The sequence below is a fragment of the Thalassophryne amazonica genome, chromosome 3 (genome assembly GCF_902500255.1).
Source record: "Thalassophryne amazonica chromosome 3, fThaAma1.1, whole genome shotgun sequence".
In the NCBI taxonomy this organism is placed as follows: Eukaryota; Metazoa; Chordata; class Actinopteri; order Batrachoidiformes; family Batrachoididae; genus Thalassophryne; species Thalassophryne amazonica.
In genome coordinates this window covers 32299321-32320480 of record NC_047105.1, presented here as the reverse complement: position 1 = coordinate 32320480, position 21160 = coordinate 32299321, and the positions used below count along the sequence as shown (strand labels likewise).

Genomic DNA, 21160 nt, shown 5'->3' with positions numbered 1-21160 from the left:
GGTATGAATACTGACATACATGTGGCTTCTTAGGTTGATATTTTTAATAAACTAGCAAAAATTTCAAACTTTTTTCATGTTGTCATTATGGGGTGTTGGGAGTAGAATTTTGATGGAAAAAAATAATTTACTCCATTTTGGAATAAGGCTGGAAAGTTGTCGTTGTCCATTTGGCTGCTCCTGGTTTTGTTCTGGGTCGACAGAGCAGATACAGGCAGATCTGCATTGGTTATTTGGCACGGCTTTTACGCCGGATGCCCTTCCTGACGCAACTCCAGTGTAACCTGGAGAAACACACGGCTGCTGGTGTTCCAAAGATGTCTCCCATCCAAGTACTAACCAGGTTAGCTTCTGAGATCTGATGGAATCAGGCTGACACAGAGCAGACCAGCTGTGTTGGAATAAGGCTGGAAAGTAAAACGTGGAAAAAGTGAAGTGCTGTGAATACTTTCCCGATGCACCGTATTCAGGTGATTCTTAGACTACGGGCACTTTTATGTCCCTTGATCATATTTTATGAAAAAAAGAAAAAAGGGGAAATTTCACACTTTTATAGTTATCTTTACAATGAAAGTGTTTTAAGAAATTTGTCCTAGTAGTCTATGATGACTTTTTCACCTTTTTTCAGCATCATTATATGCAAATATTGCCGTTTTGTGCTTGTCCCACACCCAGACTTATGATCTTCAATGATAAAAATGAATAGTAAACAAACGTTTTTTCTAATGTTTTAAAATATCTCTGAATAAAATATCAGTAAAATAATCAAAACATAATTGGGGTATTCAATGTCATACAACTGTTGTGATTTTTTTAAACGAAATGTAGTTGTCCCACACTATTGCCGTAATTTCCACCACAACAATAATGTCCCTTTAAAAAGTTTGTATGAAAGGTTGTGTGGGTAGTTTCTATGGAGATAAACAGTAACATCAGAGCACATGTATATAGCGCCAAATCACAACAAACAGTTGCCCCAAGGCACTTTATATTGTAAGGCAATGGTGTGGTGGAAATTACATTTACAAGGCCAATAGTGCCCGTAGTTAAAGAATCACCCATTCATGTGCAAATCCTTGCGCTTGCAAAGACCACACCAGTGCCACTTGACTTTCACGTGTGCGCTGTGCACCATGTCAGTGGCATTTCTGCAGTATGTGTGCAGACTGCTCGCGACCTATGGCCATAATTTTTGCCGCCATTCCAGACGGCATTCAAAGGACAGTCTACCACCATGTGCACACGTGTCAGGATGACCAAGTCATTAAGATTCCACATGAGAAAATTATCGCCTTTTCGCGTGCTTTCTGGAAATTTTGTGTCTCCTCCTCTTCTCCAGCATGCTTCATTGAGATACTAGCCTTACTCACTTTTTGGGAATGTCCTACTCCAGACAGCTTTACCATACAGTACCATAGTGTTTGTGATTCTTAAAAGCTGATGCAAATGAAGTCATATTTATATTTATCACACCAGAGTCATCAGGAGGGCACAGAATATAATCAAGGACAGCACTCACCCCCAGCACAACCTCTTTACACTCCTACCTTCAGGCAGACGTTACAGGAGTGTGAAGTCCAGGACCACAAGACTAACAAACAGTTTTTATTCACAGGCCATCAGGCTTATAAACACATCATACACTACCTCCTCTCCCTTCCCACCCTGAACTCTTTTTTAATTTTTGCCTGTTTACACTAGATTGCACCTTAAATACACCGTACTGCTGCTATTAAAATACTGTTGACATAGGTTTATTTATATTTGTTCTGAATACTACTGTCCACATCTGTTACTCGTGATTTGCACTCTCTGAATCGCTGCTCCACATATTTGCACAATTTGCACAATAACTTAAGTGTTTTTTTGTTGTTGTTTTTTTATTTAAACATTTCGCCTTTTCCTCTCTCTCTTTCTTTCTTTTTAAGATTATATTGGTGAATGGAGGAATAGCAAAGTAAGAATTTCATTGTATAGTGTAACTGCCTGTTTCTGCTGTACATATGACAATAAAACTCTTGAATCTTGAATCTTGAATATTGAGTGACTTGAAAATGTTGATGCAACACGTCTGACTTGCCTGACTTTAAATGTGATGATTTGTGTTAATAATAATCCTTATACTTTTGTCCAATTATGTACTTATGGCCTCTAAAAATAGAAGGATTGTGTATAAAAATCGCTGGACCATATTTTCTGGGGTATAAGTTGCACTTGTCTTTAAAAAATGCCTCTTGAAGAAGGAAAAAATAGGATAAATCGCACAGAGAATATGGCTGAATCTCAATTCTACCCCTTGGCCCTTCCCCTTACCCCTCCCCCTCCATTTTGCGTGGGCACGAGAGACAGAGGGGTGTCTCAATTCTCTTTTTGGAGCGAGGTGGAGGGGTGGGCGGAGGGCTACAAACCCCTTCAAACGGTGTGAATCTGGATGCACACTCCGTTTGGAGGGGTAGGAGGAGCTTACCGCTGTCTCCACAGAAACAAACATGGCACCGAAAGAGCCGCACAAATGAAAGCGGCTTTCATTACAAAATACACCATTTAGAAAGTTATAACCTGCCAAAGAAAACTTTACAGGCAGTTGTCTATGACAGCAACATGTATGCTGCTGGATGCATGTTGCGTATATTGTCGTTCTGAAGAATATTGTAACTTCGCTCGTGCGCTGAGACGTTATAATGCACATACACACGAACACTACGATAAGACACTTTTATATCTTACGATGGAGAAAATCATAGAATAAAGGATAAGCACGTTAATTTGTATGTTCATTAATCTTTGGATAATAGGGATCCCTACTGTTGGATTTCAAAGTCTGTAACATGTGTGTATTTTGTAAACAAACAGGGAGCCCTGAGCAAACTCGTCTCCTAATAAGCTTTCAGGCAGAAAATGAGAAGTTTCATCAGTGGGAATAAGTTGGAAAATATATACACACATGTGTATGTGTAACACATAACCTGACGTCCTAATAGACTGATATTATTTGTCAAGGAAATTTCTAAAGGAAATAGAGCTGGATGCAAAAAATGGGAGAATTTGAAAAAGAAATATAAGGTTAACAGAACTAGATGCAGCCCATAACATACATACAGGTGCTGATCATATAATTAGAATATCATGAAAAAGTTGATTTATTTTAGTAATTCCATTCAAAAAGTGAAAATTGTATAATGTATACATTCATTCCACACATACTGATATATTTCAAGTGTTTATTTTAATTACTAATTAATTAATTACTAATCAATCAATTAATGATTAATCAATTAACAGTATTAATTATTACTATTATTAATGACTAATTATTATCAGTATTATTAACATTAATTAATTACTCATGAATTAATTATTAATACTATTAATTATTATTATAAATTACAAATTAATTTAATTAATTATTAATGCCACAAAATTCTCCAACATGATTGCGATGTTCTTCTATTTCTTTGCATTTACGCAGAAAGGTGAGAAAATAAAAAGAGCAAACAGGCTACTGCAGCAAGTTTCGCTTCGGTTGCCATGTTAACAAACAGTGAAGACAGCAGTTTGAGACGGGCAGTTTTTCCCCCTAAGGCGAAGGGGTGTCTCAATTCATAGGGCTAGAAGCATACCCCTTTGCCTTACCCCTTGTTTTAAAGGGGTAGGCGTAGAGGTAGGGGTAGGGCCAGGGGGAAGGGGAATGGGTACAAAAGAGAAGTGAGATTGGGCCTATGTCATATCTTTTTCTGTATGTGAACCAATGAACAGGAATGCAGTTTATCTTATGTTCACACAACAGATTGTGCTGTTACTGAACAAAAAGATATTTAAATTTAAAAAAGCAAGATGGACAAATAAACATGCATTGGACAACATATTGGTTGTTATTTCATGCAGTTTGGACAAAAGAATGTTTGCATTGTCACATGAACACAGCTTGGAGACGTGAACAGTTGATTTATGCACGAAGGCCTCACCCTGTGGTTGGTACCACAACAACTGTTAAATTTCAAAAATAATGGACAAATAAACATGCAATAAGCAGTATACTGGATGTTACTTGATGCAGTTTGAACAAGAGAAATCTCAGATGGACACAGATTACAGTAAAAATGTGAGTCCATTTGAGTTTTCACCAGCTCTTTAATTTGGGGGGAGGGGTCGCAACTGTTGTAGTGTTAATTTATTATTGCCATTTATTCTTTTATTATTGAATTTATTTTGTTTATGCTTTTATACCTGGGAAATCTGTATATTAATACTTATCATTACTATTAATAATGAATATGTGATTTGTCTCTATGTAAGTTACTATGACCTCCTAAACAGAAAAAAAATACTGATTCATACTTCAGAAAATGTGGTAACTACAAATGGTTTATACAATATTTTTGTTAAAACCTTTCATTTAAAGATGATAGTCTACGCTACAAACATATCTTGATTGTTTCATTCTACCTCCATTGTAGTGGTCTCCTGAGGCAAAATTTGAAAAATTGCAGCATTGTCCACATAATTATGAACCTAACCATATTAATTGGGTTGCAAAAAATGTGGATAATACTTTCCTTATGAGCAGTCAATTCCTGTGCTAACCTTATTTTATTTAACTCCAAGACATTACTAATACCTGTCCGATTGCAACCATTCATTATCTAGCAAGTGAACAATGTTACTCATCTGCAAAAAAAAAACAGTTGGAAACAGCCTCAAAATGCTCATTGATGTTGATGTACAGAAACCTTTTTTTGTTTGTTTGTTTTACAAATTCATCCCAGATACTAATCTGTGCATCGACTGTCAAGTATCAGGAGGACATATAAAATCATGAAATAGGTAATGTGACGTTACGACGGCATTTTAGGGCCACATTGAATTTTTTTTTTTTTTTTAGACTTCGAGAATAAGTCATAATATTATGAGAATAAAGTTGTAATATTATGAGAATAAAGTTGTAATATTATGAGAATAAAGTTGTAATTTTAAGACTTTGAGAATAAAGTTGTAATTTTACGAGAAAAAAGTTGTAATTTTACGTAATATTACGACTTTTTTCTAGTAATATTACGACATTATTCTTGAAGTCCAACAAAAAAAAAAAAATTCAATGTGGCCCTAAAACTCCGTCGTATGAAGTAGGTAATGTATGCACAAATTTTATTGCCTACAGTGGAGACAAATGAAATCCACAAGTACTCAAAAGTAGTCCATTTAACTTGCTTTTTTTTTGCATGTCTAAAGGTTTTTCCCTGAAATTTGTTGAAGAACTAATGAACCATGAAAAATCCCTCTTAATGCATTTGTGATGTAAATAAAATATTTATCTACTTACTCTGATTTAGTGCAAGAGCTGGAGCATAGATGACCATGCCTGTGTACAGAGCCTGAAAATCATTCCATCATTAGTTGATGAGATGGAAACATAATAAGCATGTGATTCACATTAATGGACTGTAAGGACTGGTTTTATGACTAACTTTTACATAAAGTCAACAAGGACAAAATTTGATCGTTTCCAGCATCACTGTTTTTTCAGAAACAGGGTGCTTGTTTATCAAAGTAATCCATAATCTTATTGTGATGAGTTTTACATGATTCTGTTGTCAGGGGTCTGCTCCAGGTTCTTTACTCCCCAACAGCAACAGATAAATATCCATTTACCACTTCTTTTTTTAGTTGATAGATAAGGTTTAACCAAATGGCTTTTAATCAAATGTCTAATAATTTGTGTTATTTATGAAATGATATTTACCGTCTGTATGATGTACATTGTTGTCCCGATGAGCCGAATGAATCTGTTGAAGCGCATCTCCAGATACTAGAATTAAAAACAGCAGAACTTGACAGTTGCATGTCATTAAACTAGTTACAGTCATGTTCCATAAGTAGTTGGACAGTGACACAATTTTTGTAATTTTGCCTCTATGCACTTCCACAATTTTTAGCTTTATTACTTTATTAATTTATTATTGTGAATGGCACATGCACCTAATGACGATGTTAACTAATTACATTGATGTCTGCGTGTCACAGGACTAATAGCCATCATCTGTCTTCTTGGAAAATAGAAATACAAAATTATTCAACATCCCGTTTTCACTGAAGTAAGACAGTCTTCTAAAACTCCTAGTATTAGTGGAATTGTTTGCATGAACAGGCATGTAAACCAGAGTGTCACCACTCTCAGGTTCACGTCAGACTGGAACAGGGAAGAATTTTAATACAAGAAAACATCAAATCTACGTAGGCTTCAGTCTCCCTTGTGTCTTCTGGTAAACTATAGCGGAAATTTCATGTCTTCCTTTTTAGAAGATCACTCGCTGTGTCACTCCACCATAAAGCTGTATAATTTTGATGTGACAGACAAAAGTCATACTGTGTACAGTTCCTTCAGTTCCAACCACACACTGAAAAATGTCTGATGAGTTTACATGATTTAAGTATGTACATCAGTTCCACATGATCAAAATGTGTACAATACAAATAATATGATTTTCTTATGTTTCTTATTGAGAAAAACGTGCAGCCCATCAGAAGCGCCGAAAAGGGAAGAATAAAGAGAAGGATTCTACGGGTTCATGATTGGCAAGGGCTCGGAAAGGCCCCTAATACAATTATAATACTGACAAAATAATATGACACTCAGTAACAAACGTACAATTATACATTTATTTTATTAACAATGTACTGGTAACACTAAGTGTATTTGTTTTGGAAACATTTCTCAATGTCCCCCCCCCCCCCCCCCCCATTTATGTAAAAAGGTTCAGTCCATGTGTTCCATCAGACAGCTGCAGGGCCTAAGTTTTCACAGACTCACAGTTTGCCTCAGAAGTCAAGGAGCAAAAAAGAAAAAAGCTCTGACAGGAGAAAGAAGCGAAGGGTCGACAGTATGTCACCTAGTTCTTTCATAGGCAAGGTGGGTCTGTTAGTGGTTCATGTGATGGAACATTCCTGTTGTAGGTATAGCCTGTTGTCTATTCCTAACTTTGTCCATAGTTTATAAGCTAGCTCACTTTTCTCCTCATATTATGCCCGATCACACAAGGACAAAGAAACCCAAATGAAACAAGAAATCTGGATTTTTGTTGGCTTTTGGAGGTATCATTGAACCTTCGTTCAGCTTTGTTCCTGCAGCTGGCACTTTGTCAGAATGTTTAAACTGTTGGCAAATTTGAATGAATCCCACCGACAACCTCAATTCATTCATATTTTGTTTCACTTTTATGAAAAGTGAGTTTCTTATCGTTTGCTTAGTTTTCTGTAACATTAGTCTTTTGTTTGACTTTCGTCCATTTTTGTTCAACCTCCCAAGTCTGATGTATTGAACGAAGGTTGACAAACGCAAGGATATCTGGACGAATCAATAACTAAAGCTTCGACGAGCTGAACAAAACATCCTTGTATCACTAATGAATCATTCATTTTTGGGATGAAAAAGCAATGTTTTCATACAGAAACAATAGCGTTAATAATGTTTTATCAACTACTTTAACTGTTTACGCACATTCAACCTTTGTCCAGCTATCGCCATTGCCATGTGTCCAGGCCTTAGCTCATATTTCTGAAGAAAATTTGATTTACACATTTTGCTGTTGTTTTAGTTAAATAAACAATGCAGACAAATGTTTAAGGCCCTGTCACACCTTGATGATTTAGCCAGAGTATGCTGACTTATGAAAAATATGGCGAATACGCTGGATACACTGAAGCAGTTGTGCAGCTGTCACACCATGACGATTTAGCCAGCGTATGCTGACAGCCCGAGCGGTCCAGGTCAGAATGGGTAATTCTGGCTTGTCTTGTATTTCCACCACCAGCAGAACCCTTTTGTTTGATCGGCAGTGCAAGTAGATGTTGACAAGCACGTCATCGAGAGTGTGTACACTTTCGCGTGGCCTCTCCCCTCCACACGGAGGACAAACAGAGTAATTTTAATTTATTTTTATTTTTGTCTTGGTGGATCATGGGATTTATTTTCATCACATGCAGAATGCTGAAGAATCAACTGATGTCTGTGTTACATGCTGACGTGAATGACTGAGGCACTGTGACTCTTTCAACTTTTAAAATAAGTTAATTTTCTTGTCGCAAAAAGCACTGGTATTCTCTGGTTCAGGCTGAGAAATGCACCTGGAGCAAACAAAACACAGAGGGACTTCTTTTAAAACAGTACGTTTCTTCAGCCATGACAAGGAACTAAAGTATTTTCAGATGTCGTTTTCCAAAATAAGGATGTGGATAAGTTTTCGTCAGGCTGTGATAATGAATGTGACTGAAACGAACAGGTGAGATAAGACTTTTTACTATATGGCTACGACAGTATGCACGCTCTGATTGGCTGACGAAGAGGACCATTCTCCGAGCAAATTTTATTACACTGACAAGTTTGAATTGGATGAATTAACAGCAAACGAGCTCAAAGTGGACATGCAAAATGAAGACCAATGAAATGAAAACACAGCTTGGAACAGCCATATAATGAACAAATTATTAACCTCACTTGCTCGGTATGTACGGGAATAGCAGACCTTGGTCTTTTTAGTACGGACTGAGCGAAAGATCAAGGTCTGATATTTTTCCGTACAGACCTCGTGCTCTGTTAATAATCCTTTAATATTTACTGCCGTGTATGAATGGTTTTAACATTTGAAACAGTCTGAAGTGTTCGGATGACTGCAGCTTTCAGTTGTTCAGCCAGTCAGTGGACAGCATCAATGGACGTATTTCAACTTATGAGTAACAAGAAACATGTCAGCAATCGCATGACTTATCTACAACTTATGGCCCGCGTATGTGAGACATATCAGACATAAGTTGAAAATATTGTGCATGCCCAAAATGTTCGACATGCTTGCCGTACTACGCCGTATGCCAGTGTGCTTTAACGTGCGCTTGACTTACATAAAACTTACCCATAGCTTAGTAGACGTATGTCAGCATATTTGGCATATTTTTCATACGTCGGCATATGCTGGCTAAATCCCTCCAGGTGTGACAAGTCTGTTAGCAAGTTGCTCTGCTCAAAAAATGATACATCTTCCCAACAGACACGTCAAAAGCAGCAGCAGCTATCTGTCAGTACCCCCCCGTCACACCTGAACAAACCCAAGTACCCCCTGAGAAAAGAGGTGAGCGGCTGTGTGGTGAATTAATTGATGATTATGGAGGAAAAACATAAAAAAAAAAAAAAGTTCTTAAATTTAAAAAACTATAGTCTGTATTTATTTCATAATGATTTTAATGGTTTAAAAAGTATCAGCATCTTGTTCTGTAGATGATGTTCAAATTACAATAAATCGTAAATTTGGCCATTAAAATTGGCAGTTGGCCATTTTGTTTTTGATGAGATTTGATTTGTTTCTCCACATACTATAATTGCATTTCATTTTCATGGCAGAGGTTAGTTTGTATTTCAGTTTGTATTTTAAGGTAATTAATCTTAAGAGAATTTTATGTTCAAGTATTTAAAGAAAGAAATGGGTTTTGGAATATAGAGTTTCAATTCAGCAAATAATTTAATCTAAATTAATTTCATTGTATTTTAGGTGCTTCTCCTATCAAGTAACTGTCATATTTTTCTTTTCGCCAGTATGGGAATGATAGTCAAAAATATCAATAAAATGCATAGGTTTATGTAAAACAGTATCAAAATTTTCCACCGCCCTTGTGGTTGGCGATTGGGGGTGGTGGGGGTAAGATTTGTTTTCATGGGGCCCAAAATACCTGGCGGCGCCCCTGCAGCCGATGTACATATATAAGTTATGTTTCCTTTTTTCAGTACGGAAGCCTATAATTCCTTCATAATAGTCTGGGTATCTTGGTGGCTTCCCTCACCAGTTGCCTTCTTCCCAAGTCACTTTTTTTTTACCACTCAGCAAAGTTGGAGGGCATTATGTTATCACCCAGTCTGGGCATCTGGGTGATATTGTGCAGAAATCTTTCTCTTCTGCACAATAACTAAACAACACCTTGTCTGAGTGAAATAATTTCTTGGTGGTGTATTGATTGAGGATGGAGGAAGTTTCCTTTTCAAATTGGCCATTGTCCGCTATAAAATATGGCCACTAAGGACGCCATCTTGATTTTCATTTCTTTGCAATAACTGAATAATGCCTTGTCTGATTGAAGTAATTTCTTGGTGGTGTATTGTGGGAGTCTAGAGAAAGTTTCCTGATATTATACAAACCAACTTAAGACACAAGTGTCACGTTTTATGTTGCCCTTGTTAAGAACTGCGTACTCCAGGCAGATTTACCACACAGTACCATCATGTTTTTTTATTTCTTAATGACTGATGTAAATGAAGTTGATGTAAATGAAGTCCAAGCTGTAGTGACTTGAAAACATTCATGTATCCATCCCTATCTACAGAAAAAAGTAAGTCCCTTCGGCTGATCCCTTGTTTTCACTCGGGGTCGCCATAGCAGATGCAGGGTGGGTCTGCATTTTGATTTGGCACAAGTTTTTTGCTGGATGGCCTTCCTGATGCAACTCCACATTACATGGCGAAATGCCACTTCCACATTGAAACCAAATGCACTAACCACTTGACCACCACCCATGCTTCCATCCCCATCTACAGAAAACTGGACATAAAAGTGATTATTTATATCAACAATCCATGAATTTTGTTTGTCTCATTACTTATGGCTCTGAAAATGGACAGACAGGTGCCGCATGGCGCAAAGCAACGCCGTGATGAAGCCTCACAGGACATGTTCTGGCATGTCCAGGCACATCCACAATTTCTCGGATAATCACTCGATGGAAAAACCACCGACAGCTGTCTGAACGCCATCTCAAAGCCGTCCTGTGAGACCAAAACGGAGGTGGTTTTGACTCGTTCCAGTAGCGAATCCATCGTGACGTGCGAAGCCTCCGCTTGGCTTTCCATGACAAAATCTCTTGTTAAAAGTGAAATTTGCCGGAAAATGGTTGATGTCCAGCTCTTGTGATAACCAGAGAAATGGCACACGATGGTCACAGATCCAGACAGCCATCCGTTTAGAAATGAAATGGTCGCTCAGCCTGTCGGTGGCAGCTTCGGAGCACGGCGCACCACCAGTTGCTCTGGGCCGTCCTTAAAGAGACAGTAACACTCCGTAATCTCTTTGAAGCCCATAAAATCTTCACCAAAAACCATCTGAATTTCTCGAATGGTGTCCACTTTGATGTCCCTCACAGTTTCTAAAAAAATTTTGATCAAGCAAAGCGGCAGTCTCTGAGCCATTCCTAAACAATAAAAAAAACGACGAGAGGGGTGGACCACTCCTCACTCAAAGCCTGCTCACAGGCGAATGACGCAACCGAAGGCGTGAAAAAACTCACGCATGCGCACGAAGGTTCAAGCTTGGCTGATGCAATCACACGTGATTCAAATCCATATGGTTTTGAATCACACGTGATTCAAATCCATATGGTTTTTGAAAAAAATAATAAGGTCGGATACTTTTCTAATAGACCACGTATATATAAAATTGTCTGTAATTCCTAAAGGGTTAATATGATATTTTTGTTCAACCCCTTGATTTATAGCTTAACATCTGCACAACAAGTACATGTTGATTGTTTCATTTCAACTACATTGTGGTGGTGTACAGAGGCAAAATGTTATATATAAATATAAAATAAGTATTGATGTCCTTCTCCTTATAGACTTGACTGTATTTTGTTAATACACAGTTGTTCCCTTAGCAGTTTTCATATCCATCTTTCACCCTATGTCTAAAGGAAACATTTTTATTGCTTTTGGACACTGTATAAACCTTTTTTATTTATGATTGCCAGCTAAAGCTGATGAATCATTACCTACATTCACTTTTAAAAGCCCTTTGTTTACTTAGCTACCAGTAAAGTATGTTGACACTTCTGATTTTTCCATTTCAAATGATTTACTGGTACACATGACGGGTAACTTTTGCACAATTATGATTGTTTACAGTCAATAAAATGGACTTACCTCATAGGCGCTGGTGATCCCTAAGCGATAAAAGAGTGGGACAAAAATTTCAGCTGTAACAGTGGACATGATGGCATAGGAAATGCCAAACAGCCAGAATTCTGCTCCAAAACGGTATGCCTCGGCTGGTGTGCCAATTACTGTGATTCCAGACATGAAACTGGCAGTGAGCGACAGGGCAACTGGCACGGCTGTCATTTGCCGTCCGGCCAACAAGAACTCGGCACCACTGGTCTCCTTACGGCCACGGATGGCCTGAAACAGCCCAAGGCCAGCGGCTACTAGAATTATTCCAGCAAACACAACATAATCCCAAACAACGAAAGAAGCTACATCTCCACCTGTACCAGCCATGCTTAGTTCAGCTGAAGTTTCCTTATGCCGAGTCGTCCGTTTGATCTGCAGATAAAGCTGTTTACAGGAGCACAACTCTAGGAAATCTCGATAACCATAAATGTCCCATCAAAATGATCTTGAAATCAACTCAGCAAACTATAATATAAAACTGGGTTTCAAAACACAAAGCTCAAAAACTGCACACCAGAGACGACAAGCAAATTGTTTTGCAGCATTTAGCATATTTCAGTGTAGCTATCCATTACCACACGCAAAGATGACTGCACCTGAATCAGGGTTTCATCAAACCATCAGCAAGGAATCCAAACATTTTACACGTTCAGTCCTTGGTATCTTCAGCTCAACTAATGTAACTGCAAACGCTTTCTTTGGCTGTCAGTGGAACAGTGAGATATCTCTGCTACTTTAGTTGCAGTTGGCTGGGTTGATGTGATGATTTCCTCAGACAATAAAGATTAGCCCACTTTGGTTAATCATCCATCAAGGACACAGAGCACTGAAGCCTGCTGCAGTTCGTCATTATAAAATGAAGTACCGTATGTCTGTGGTTGTGTACTTGTTGTTCTGACAGCAAGTCGCACTAATATGTCAAAATATATCTTTTTTTTTTTGCACTGAAGTGATATTGCAATGTAACAGACATATAATTCCAGTCCAGTATCTTCAGGTGGAGATATTTGAAATTTTGTGTTTATTGGTTGCATCAAACCTTAAAGGACATGTCGCACCAAAATCATAACAATTTAGATTTAGGCTGTGACCATCCGATGATCCACCGGGATTACTTTGTGCACTTCCGTGACCAGTTTCAAAGTATACGACATTCGCAGAAAACAGCTGCAGAGACTTCCGAAAACAAAATACTTGTGAGTACTCGTGTGTTTCCGACAGGTGACGTAGCTATTAGAACTGTCACAATGTACAGTGCTTCAATGGAATGTACAGTGAGGAAAATAAGTATTTGAACACCCTGCGATTTTGCAAGTTCTCCCACTTAGAAATCATGGAGGGGTCTGAAATTTTCATCTTAGGTGCATGTCCACTGTGAGAGACATAACCCCCCACCCAAAAAAAAGAAAAATCGGGAAATCACAATGTATGTATTTTTAATAATTTATTTGTATGTTACTGCTGCAAATAAGTATTTGAACACCTGTGAAAATCAATGTTAATATTTGATACAGTAGCCTTTGTTTGCAGTTACAGAGGTCAAATGTTTCCTGTAGTTTTTCACCAGGTTTGCACACACTGCAGCAGGGATTTTGGTCCACTCCTCCATACAGATCTTCTCTAGATCTTTCAGGTTTGGAGTTTCAGCTCCCTCCAAAGATTTTCTTTTGAGTTCAGGTCTGGAGACTGGCCAGGCCACTCCAAGACCTTGAAATGCTTCTTACAGAGCCCCTCCTTAGTTGCCCTGGCTATGTGTTTTGTTGGGAAAGTGTAGTGACACGGACCCACAACAGGGGGCATAAATGAACGGTCAATAGATGAGCCAAAAGGTAACAATTTAATGTTGTGAATGTGCACAACGAAATACAGACAATCACAGAATTTGATATCAGTCAATATACAGAGGTGACGTGTGGGCAGGCTCGAGGATAGACGACGTCTGTCCAGAGAAGAGTCGGGTCCCACACGATTTCCACTGCCAACGGATCTGAAGTACGCCGGAGTCGCCAAGTCCTGAGTCCCCAGGTGGCCACCGTCTCCAGCTGTCAGATCTGGTACTGCTGGCAGGAGACAGAAAAACAGTTAAGGGTGAGTGTGTGAAAACACACCCAGTAAACAGTCAGCAATACGAGTCTCTCCTTTGTCGGGTGGGAACAAACACCTCCACCTCTGAACACCAGAAAACAGTTTGTGTTGGGTTAACCTTCTACTTGTTGCAGTTCGGAGTGAGGAGTGAAAATCGTTCACTCCTCTGCCATCCACGAACCCCAGCCTCCAGCTGACAGTAGTGGGTTAAACACCTGCAAACAGTTCACAACAGGAGAAAGCAAGCAACGTGCGTCGGCACAACAACGGGTGAGAAATTACCTATAGGGTAGACGATATCTCGGCAGCGAGGTGGAGTTGCTGCCCGGCTTTTATGGTGATGGTAGTTTGTGGTTGATGAGTGACAGCTGGTGATGAGGTGGTGATGACTGACAGCTGTCACTCCCGGCTGCTCCTGCGAGGTGGCTGCGCCCTCTCGTGCCTGAAGCCCGCACTTCAGGCAGGGCGCCCTCTGGTGGTGAGCCAGCAGTACCTCCTCTTCAGCGGCCCACACAACATGTTTGGGGTTATTGTCATGCTGGAAGACCCAGCTATGAGCCATCTTCAATGCTCTCACTGAGGGAAGGAGGTTGTTTGCCAAAATCTCGTAATACATGACCCCATCCATCCTCCCTTCAATACAGTGCAGTCGTCCTGTCCCCTTTGCAGAAGAGCACCCCCAGAGTATGATGTTTCCACCCCCATGCTTCATGGTTGGGATGGTTTTCTTGGGGTTGTTCTCATCCTCTAAACATGGTAAGTGGAGTTGATTCCAAAAAGCTCTTTTCTGGTCTCATCTGACCACATGATCTTCTCCCATGCTTCCTCTGGATCATCCAGATGGTCACTGGTGAACTTCAAACGGGCATGGACATGTGCTGGCTTGAGCAGGGGGACCTTGCTGCCCTGCAGGATTTTAAACCATGACAGCATCACGTGTTACTAATGTAATCTTTGTGACTGTGGACTGTATGCAGGAAGCATGAGGAGTGAGATGTGGTCTGAGGCGCCGAGGTGGGGGTGGGGGGGGGGGGTGCTCTGTAAGCTCCACATATATTAGTATACACTTTGTCCAGCATGTTTTCCTCTCGTGTGTCGATGTTTACATGCTGGTGGAACTTGGGGAAAATATCTTGCAGGTTTATATGGTTGAAGTCCCCTGTCACTACATACAGTGCATCTGGATGTTTAAGCAGCAGCTCTGAGAAGGTTTAGTGCACCTGCACGGCCATGAGCCATAAACGCAGCCTGTCAATAACAGTCTCTGCTCAAGGCTCAGCTTTGTTGTCAATAAAATCTAAAAAAAAAAAAATACATCTGCTGCCGGGGGAAAAAGGTTGTGGAAACATTCATGTTCACAGTGGCAGGAGCCTCTCATCAGCTGCACAGCGCGCATGCACACACACACACACATTCTAGCTCACGGGGGCAACAGCTCTAGCAGGGGACCCCAGACTTCCCTTTCCCGGGCCACATTGGCCACCTCTGACTGGGTGATCCCGGGGCATTCCCAGGCCAGTGTGGAGATATAATTGCTCCACCTAGTCCTGGGTCTTCTCCGGGGTCTCCTTCCAGCTGGACATGCCTGGAACACCTCCCCCCAGGAGGCATCCTTACCAGATGCTAAACCACCTCAGCTGGCTCCTTTCAACGTGAAGGAGCAGCGGCTCTACTTCAAGCTCCCTACAGATGACCGAGCTTCTCAACCTTATCTCTAAAGGAGACACCAGCCACCCTCCTAAGGAAGCCCATTTTGGTTGCTTGTACCCGTAATCTAGTTCTTTCGGTCATGACCCAACCCTCATGACCATAGGTGTGATTAGGAATGAAGACAGCCACCATATTCGAACATAAGGATGCTCATAAGTGTACATGGTACCAGAGCACCCTAGGCCGAAGATCGATGATCGATTTTGTGATCGTATCATCTGATCTGAGGCTATATGTTCTGGACACTCGTGTGAAGAGAGGGGCAGAGCTGTCAACTTTCAGCATCTGGTGATGAGTTGGATCAAAGGATGGGGAGGACTTTGGACAGACCTGGTAAGCCCAAATGGATAGTGCGGGTTAACTGGGAACGTCTGGAGGAGTCCACTGTCCGACAGATCTTCAACTCACACCTCCGGCTCTGGCCACAAAACACAAAAGGTGTACAATCCTGAACATGCCAGACTCACCCAGAGAGAAATTTATTTCCAAATGTAAACTCCACATGATCAAAGCGTGTTGATCAAAGTGCAGACGCGATCATCGGCTGTAGCTCCGCCTTTAGTTTGCTCACAATTGTGGCACGTAAAGACTGTTAACTCCTGGAAATAATGTGTTCTGACTTTTGCCAGTGTAACAAATCCATTTCCGTGTCAGGAGGTCTGTTAACAACATCATCATGGCAATGTCCCCACATCCATGTACACAGATTCAGTAAACCAGCATCCACACAAACAGCATGTCACCACACTTTAGGTTCCAAAATCAGACACTCTGAAAAAGTTAAGTTTCACAGTGAAGTGTGTCATCTCCTGCCTGTAAATCCGAGCAATCACCTTTGAAAGAAAGCTCCGAAGTTTCATTTTCTGATGGAGCAGGTTTGTTTCCCTGTGTCTGTCAGTCATGTGCAACAACCAAGCTTGTGTGATGCTCTACCAGGAGTGCGCACCGCCGCTTGTAGTTAGGCAACCGCGGTCAAAGTTCAACCCAATCCAACTTTCACCGCTGCACGCTGTGATCTTTGTGCATCCAATAGAAACAAGGCATCAGCTCAAAACATGGAAGACAACAGAGTGCAGAAATGTGTCAGAGGAGCATCAGAACTCCTGCTAATTTATACACAGCAGTTTTCTAAAGAAATGTTTTGGTTTTTGTTTAACCTCCAGATTAATTTCTCATTTCTGGACATTTTGAAGCTTAAAAAAAGTTGTAATTCATTTTTAAGTAATAATGATTCTTTTGAAATCTTTGTTCATCTATAAATTAAAACCATAACTTATCTGTTGTTGTTGTTGTTGTTTCAGATGAGATGATTTCTTGATTAACATTATAATGAACCTTGGCCATTTATTTTAGACAAATAAAATAGCATGAAAAGTAATGCATACATTTTTAAGTCTGGTAGATTCATTCATTCATATCTGCATTTCAACCAAGAAAAAAAGACACAACAAATAAATATAAATATTTATTATAAACACAACAGGAGATGTAACAATGACTGGAGCGTGTCTGTTAATTAGGATTTCTTAGCACATGCCATCATGATGAAATCATTTTTTAATTTAGTCATTTCAACATTTAATTATGTCCTCATTGATTATGTGATTGCTTTTAATGTTGTACTCAGGACAGAGTAATAACTAAAATATGAATTGGACTATTGTTGTGATTGTGAATACTTTGAAATTATACACAATAGGGACGGAACTTCTACCTGTGTAAGTGTCTTATTGACTGAACTATGCACATGAATGCACCCTAAGGGTCTTTAAAAAAAAAAAAAAAGATGGACTCTTCGGGCACACCAAATGTTTTTTTACTTCGCACACCAGCATCATGGCTTAAGATCTTCTTGTTTAGGATGATTCAGTGCTGTAGAGTAATCAAAAATAAAATACGATAAATGTGCCGGATTTAGCTCATTAATGGGCTGCCAAGGGTTTTGTCAGTAACATAACTACATTATGTAGGCTGTGAGAGTCAGAAATGATATTAAAAGTCATATTTTGAAATAGTAGCAAACCTACTTCAAATGGAAGTCTTTGAACCCATTATGTTGAATTTTATTCAGTCATTCACATTATAAAATCAAATGGTGGGATCAATTCCCACCTGTGGCCTTTCTGTGTGGAGTTTGCATGTTCTCCCAGTGTTTCCTCCCACATCCAAAGTCATGCAGGTTAGGTGGATTGGAAACTTTATAATTGTCCACGTCTCCCTTGCAAAAGAGCTCTAGATCTCAATGGGACTAACCTGGTTAAATAAAGGTTAAATTAAATTAAAAAAAATGTATAAAAGTACATTTTGATGTTCATGAATATCAACACATAAGTAATATACTGTATTCACCCGTCAGAGCACTTAGGGCTGATTTCATCACAAATAAAAAATAAATCACAAATAACTCACCTGTTTGTGTCTATTTTTGCCCTTTTAGCATTCATTAAATGTGTTTCTTGTAATTTAATTTAATTTTAGGTGGGCGCTTACCAACTTCCATCCATCCATCCATCCATCCATTTTCTTCCGCTTTATCCGGAGTGGGTCGCAGGGGCAGCAGCTCAAGCAAAGCTGCCCAGACCTCCCGATCCACACACACCTCCCCCAGCTCCTCCAGGGGAACGCCAAGGCGTTCCCAAGCCAGCCGAGAGATATAGTCCCTCCAGCGTGTCCTGGGTCTTCCCCGGGGCCTCCTCCCAATGGGACGTGCCCGGAACACCTCTCCAGCAAGGCGTCCAAGGGGCATCCGGATAAGATGCCCGAGTCACCTCAACTGACTCCTTTTGACATGGAGGAGCAGCAGCCCAACTCCGAGCTCCTCCCGAGTGACCGAGCTCCTCACCCTATCTCTAAGGGAGCGCCCGGCCACCTTGCGGAGGAAACTCATCTCAGCCGCTTCTACTCGTGATCTCGTTCTTTTGGTCATGTGCCAAATCTCATGACCATAGGTGAGGATCAGAACGTAGATCGATCGGTAAATCGAGAGCTTTGCCCCCTACTCAGCTCTCTCTTCACCACGACGGTCCAATACAGCGACCACATCACTGCAGATGCTGCACCAATCCGTCTATCGCTCTCACGCTCCATCCGTGCCTCACTCGTGAACAAGACCCCGAGATACTTAAACTCCTCCACTTGAGGCAAGGACACTCCACCGACCTGAAGAGGGCAAAGCACCTTTTTCCGGTCGAGAACCATGGCCTCGGATTTGGAGGTGCTGATTTTCATGCCGGATGCTTCACACTCGGCTGCAAACCACCCCAGTGCACGCTGAAGGTCCTGATTTGACGAAGCCAACAGAACCACATCGTCCGCAAACAGCAGAGACGAGATTCTGTGGTTCCCAAACCAGACCCCCTCTACACCTTGGCTGCGCCTAGAAATTCTGTCCATAAAAATAATGAACACAGAGGCCAACGTGCACTGGAAATAGGTTTGACTTACTACCAGCAATGCAAACCAAGCTCCTGCTGCGGTCGTACAGGGACCGGATAGCCCTTAGCAAAGGACCCCGGACCCTGTACTCCCAGAGCACTCCCCACAGGGTGCCCTGAGGGACACGGTCGAACACCTTCTCCAGATCCACAAAACACATGTGGACTGGTTGGGTGAACTCCCATGAACCCTCAAGCATCCGTTGGAGCGTGTAGAGCTGGTCCAGTGTGCCGCGACCAGGACAAAAACCACACTGCTCCTCCTGAATCCAAGGTTCGACCATCGGTCAAATTCTCCTCTCCAGTACTCTGGAATAGACCTTACCGGGGAGGCTGAGGAGTGTGATCCTGCTATAGTTGGAACACACCCTCCAGTTCCCCTTCTTAAACAGAGGGACCACCACCCCGGTCTGCCAATCCAGAGGCACTGTCCCCGATCACCACGCGATGTTGCAGAGGCATGTCAGCCAAGACAGTTCCACAGCATCCAGAGACTTAAGGTACTCAGGATGGATTTCATCCACCCCAGGAGCCTTGCCACCGAGGAGCTTTCTAACCACCTCAGTGACTTCGGCCTGGGTAATGGATGAGTCCGCCTCTGAGTCCCCAGTCTCTGCTTCCTCTTCGGAAGACGTGACGATGGGATTGAGGAGATCCTCGAAGTACTCCTTCCACCGCCCGACAACATCCCCAGTCAGGGTCAACAGCTCCCCACCCGCACCGTAAACAGTGCTGGTGGAGAGCTGCTTCCACCTCCTGAGGCGTCGGATGGTTTGCCAGAATCTCCTCGAGGCTGACCGATAGTCCTCCTCCATAGCCTCCCCGAACTCCTCCCAGACCCGAGTTTTTGCCTCTGCGACCGCACGGGCTGCGCCACACTTGGCCTGCCGGTACCTGTCAGCTGCCTCTGGGGTCCCACCTACCAACAAAGATAAGTAGGACTCCTTCTTCAGCTTGATGGCATCCCTTACTTCCGGTGTCCACCATTGGGTTCGGGGATTGCCACCGAGACAGGCACCAGAGACCTTGCGACCACAGCTACGAGCGGCCGCATCGACAATGGAGGTGGAGAACATGGTCCACTCGGACTCCATGTCTCCAACCTCCCCCGGGATCTGGGAGAAGCTCTCCCAGAGGTGGGAGTTGAAGACCTCGCTGACAGAGGGTTCCGCCAGTCATTCCCAGCAGACCCTCACGATACGTTTGGGCGCTCACCAACTTTCTTTAAAAAAAGGGGGTGGGCTGATGTATATGGTATAACACATTAAGACATTTCATAGATTGCAAACATTATTAGGAAATGAATAAATAGGTAATTAAATGAATAAGGAAATTGGGAAAAATAAAATTAAACAAAAGAATAACTTCAGAAAATAAGTAATACATCAAAATCTATTCATTTTATCCATGTAATTTTTTTATTTCTGTGCATATTTATTGATTTTCAAGGAAACATTCAAGAAAACTATTTATCCCCAACTTAACTCTTGTAGAATTTCAAAAATGATACACTGTCAGTGCAGAGCACATTAGCAACAGTGCAGCTTAACACTGTTTTTTCCATTTTTATTCTTTCTTTAATTCATGTTTACCCTTTTGATATACAGTTAAGCAGATTTAAAAGGGCAAGTTACAACAGTGGGCAAGCATCAGAATGATTCAAGTGAATGTTAAATATAAAAAAGCACTTTTTTCATCATTTTTCTTGAATCCCCAATGCAGAGGTTCACCACTTTAATTCAGGGATCACATCACAAAGGTTTTACTCATGTATGGCTACTCTTAACATTGTAGTACTCATTAGTGATCAAGTGATTTGTTTGTTTTGTGGTTTGCAGTTAAGTCTGTTTAGATGACAGCTTCAGTTTCAGTATTTACATAAAAAGTTAATGCAAAATACGAAGTTAATGTTTGTGAGATGACGAACTAGGGAGAAGGTGTCGTGGGCTGTCTT

At 41.0% G+C, this 21160-nt stretch overlaps 1 protein-coding gene across 1 annotated transcript in view; it reads right to left on the bottom strand.

The window, feature by feature from the left end:
- slc5a8l (solute carrier family 5 member 8, like) overlaps nucleotides 1-12486 on the bottom strand; it is a 37037-nt gene extending 24551 nt beyond the window's left edge. Inside the window, exons 1-3 of the mRNA XM_034166007.1 lie at nucleotides 11951-12486; nucleotides 5741-5806; nucleotides 5321-5372 (exon numbers count right to left, since the gene is read on the bottom strand). Coding sequence (XP_034021898.1) covers nucleotides 5321-5372; nucleotides 5741-5806; nucleotides 11951-12304 — 472 coding nt within the window. The 5' untranslated portion in view covers nucleotides 12305-12486. The remainder of the gene's footprint in view (nucleotides 1-5320; nucleotides 5373-5740; nucleotides 5807-11950) is intronic.
- Between the last annotated feature and the right edge of the window lie 8674 nt (nucleotides 12487-21160).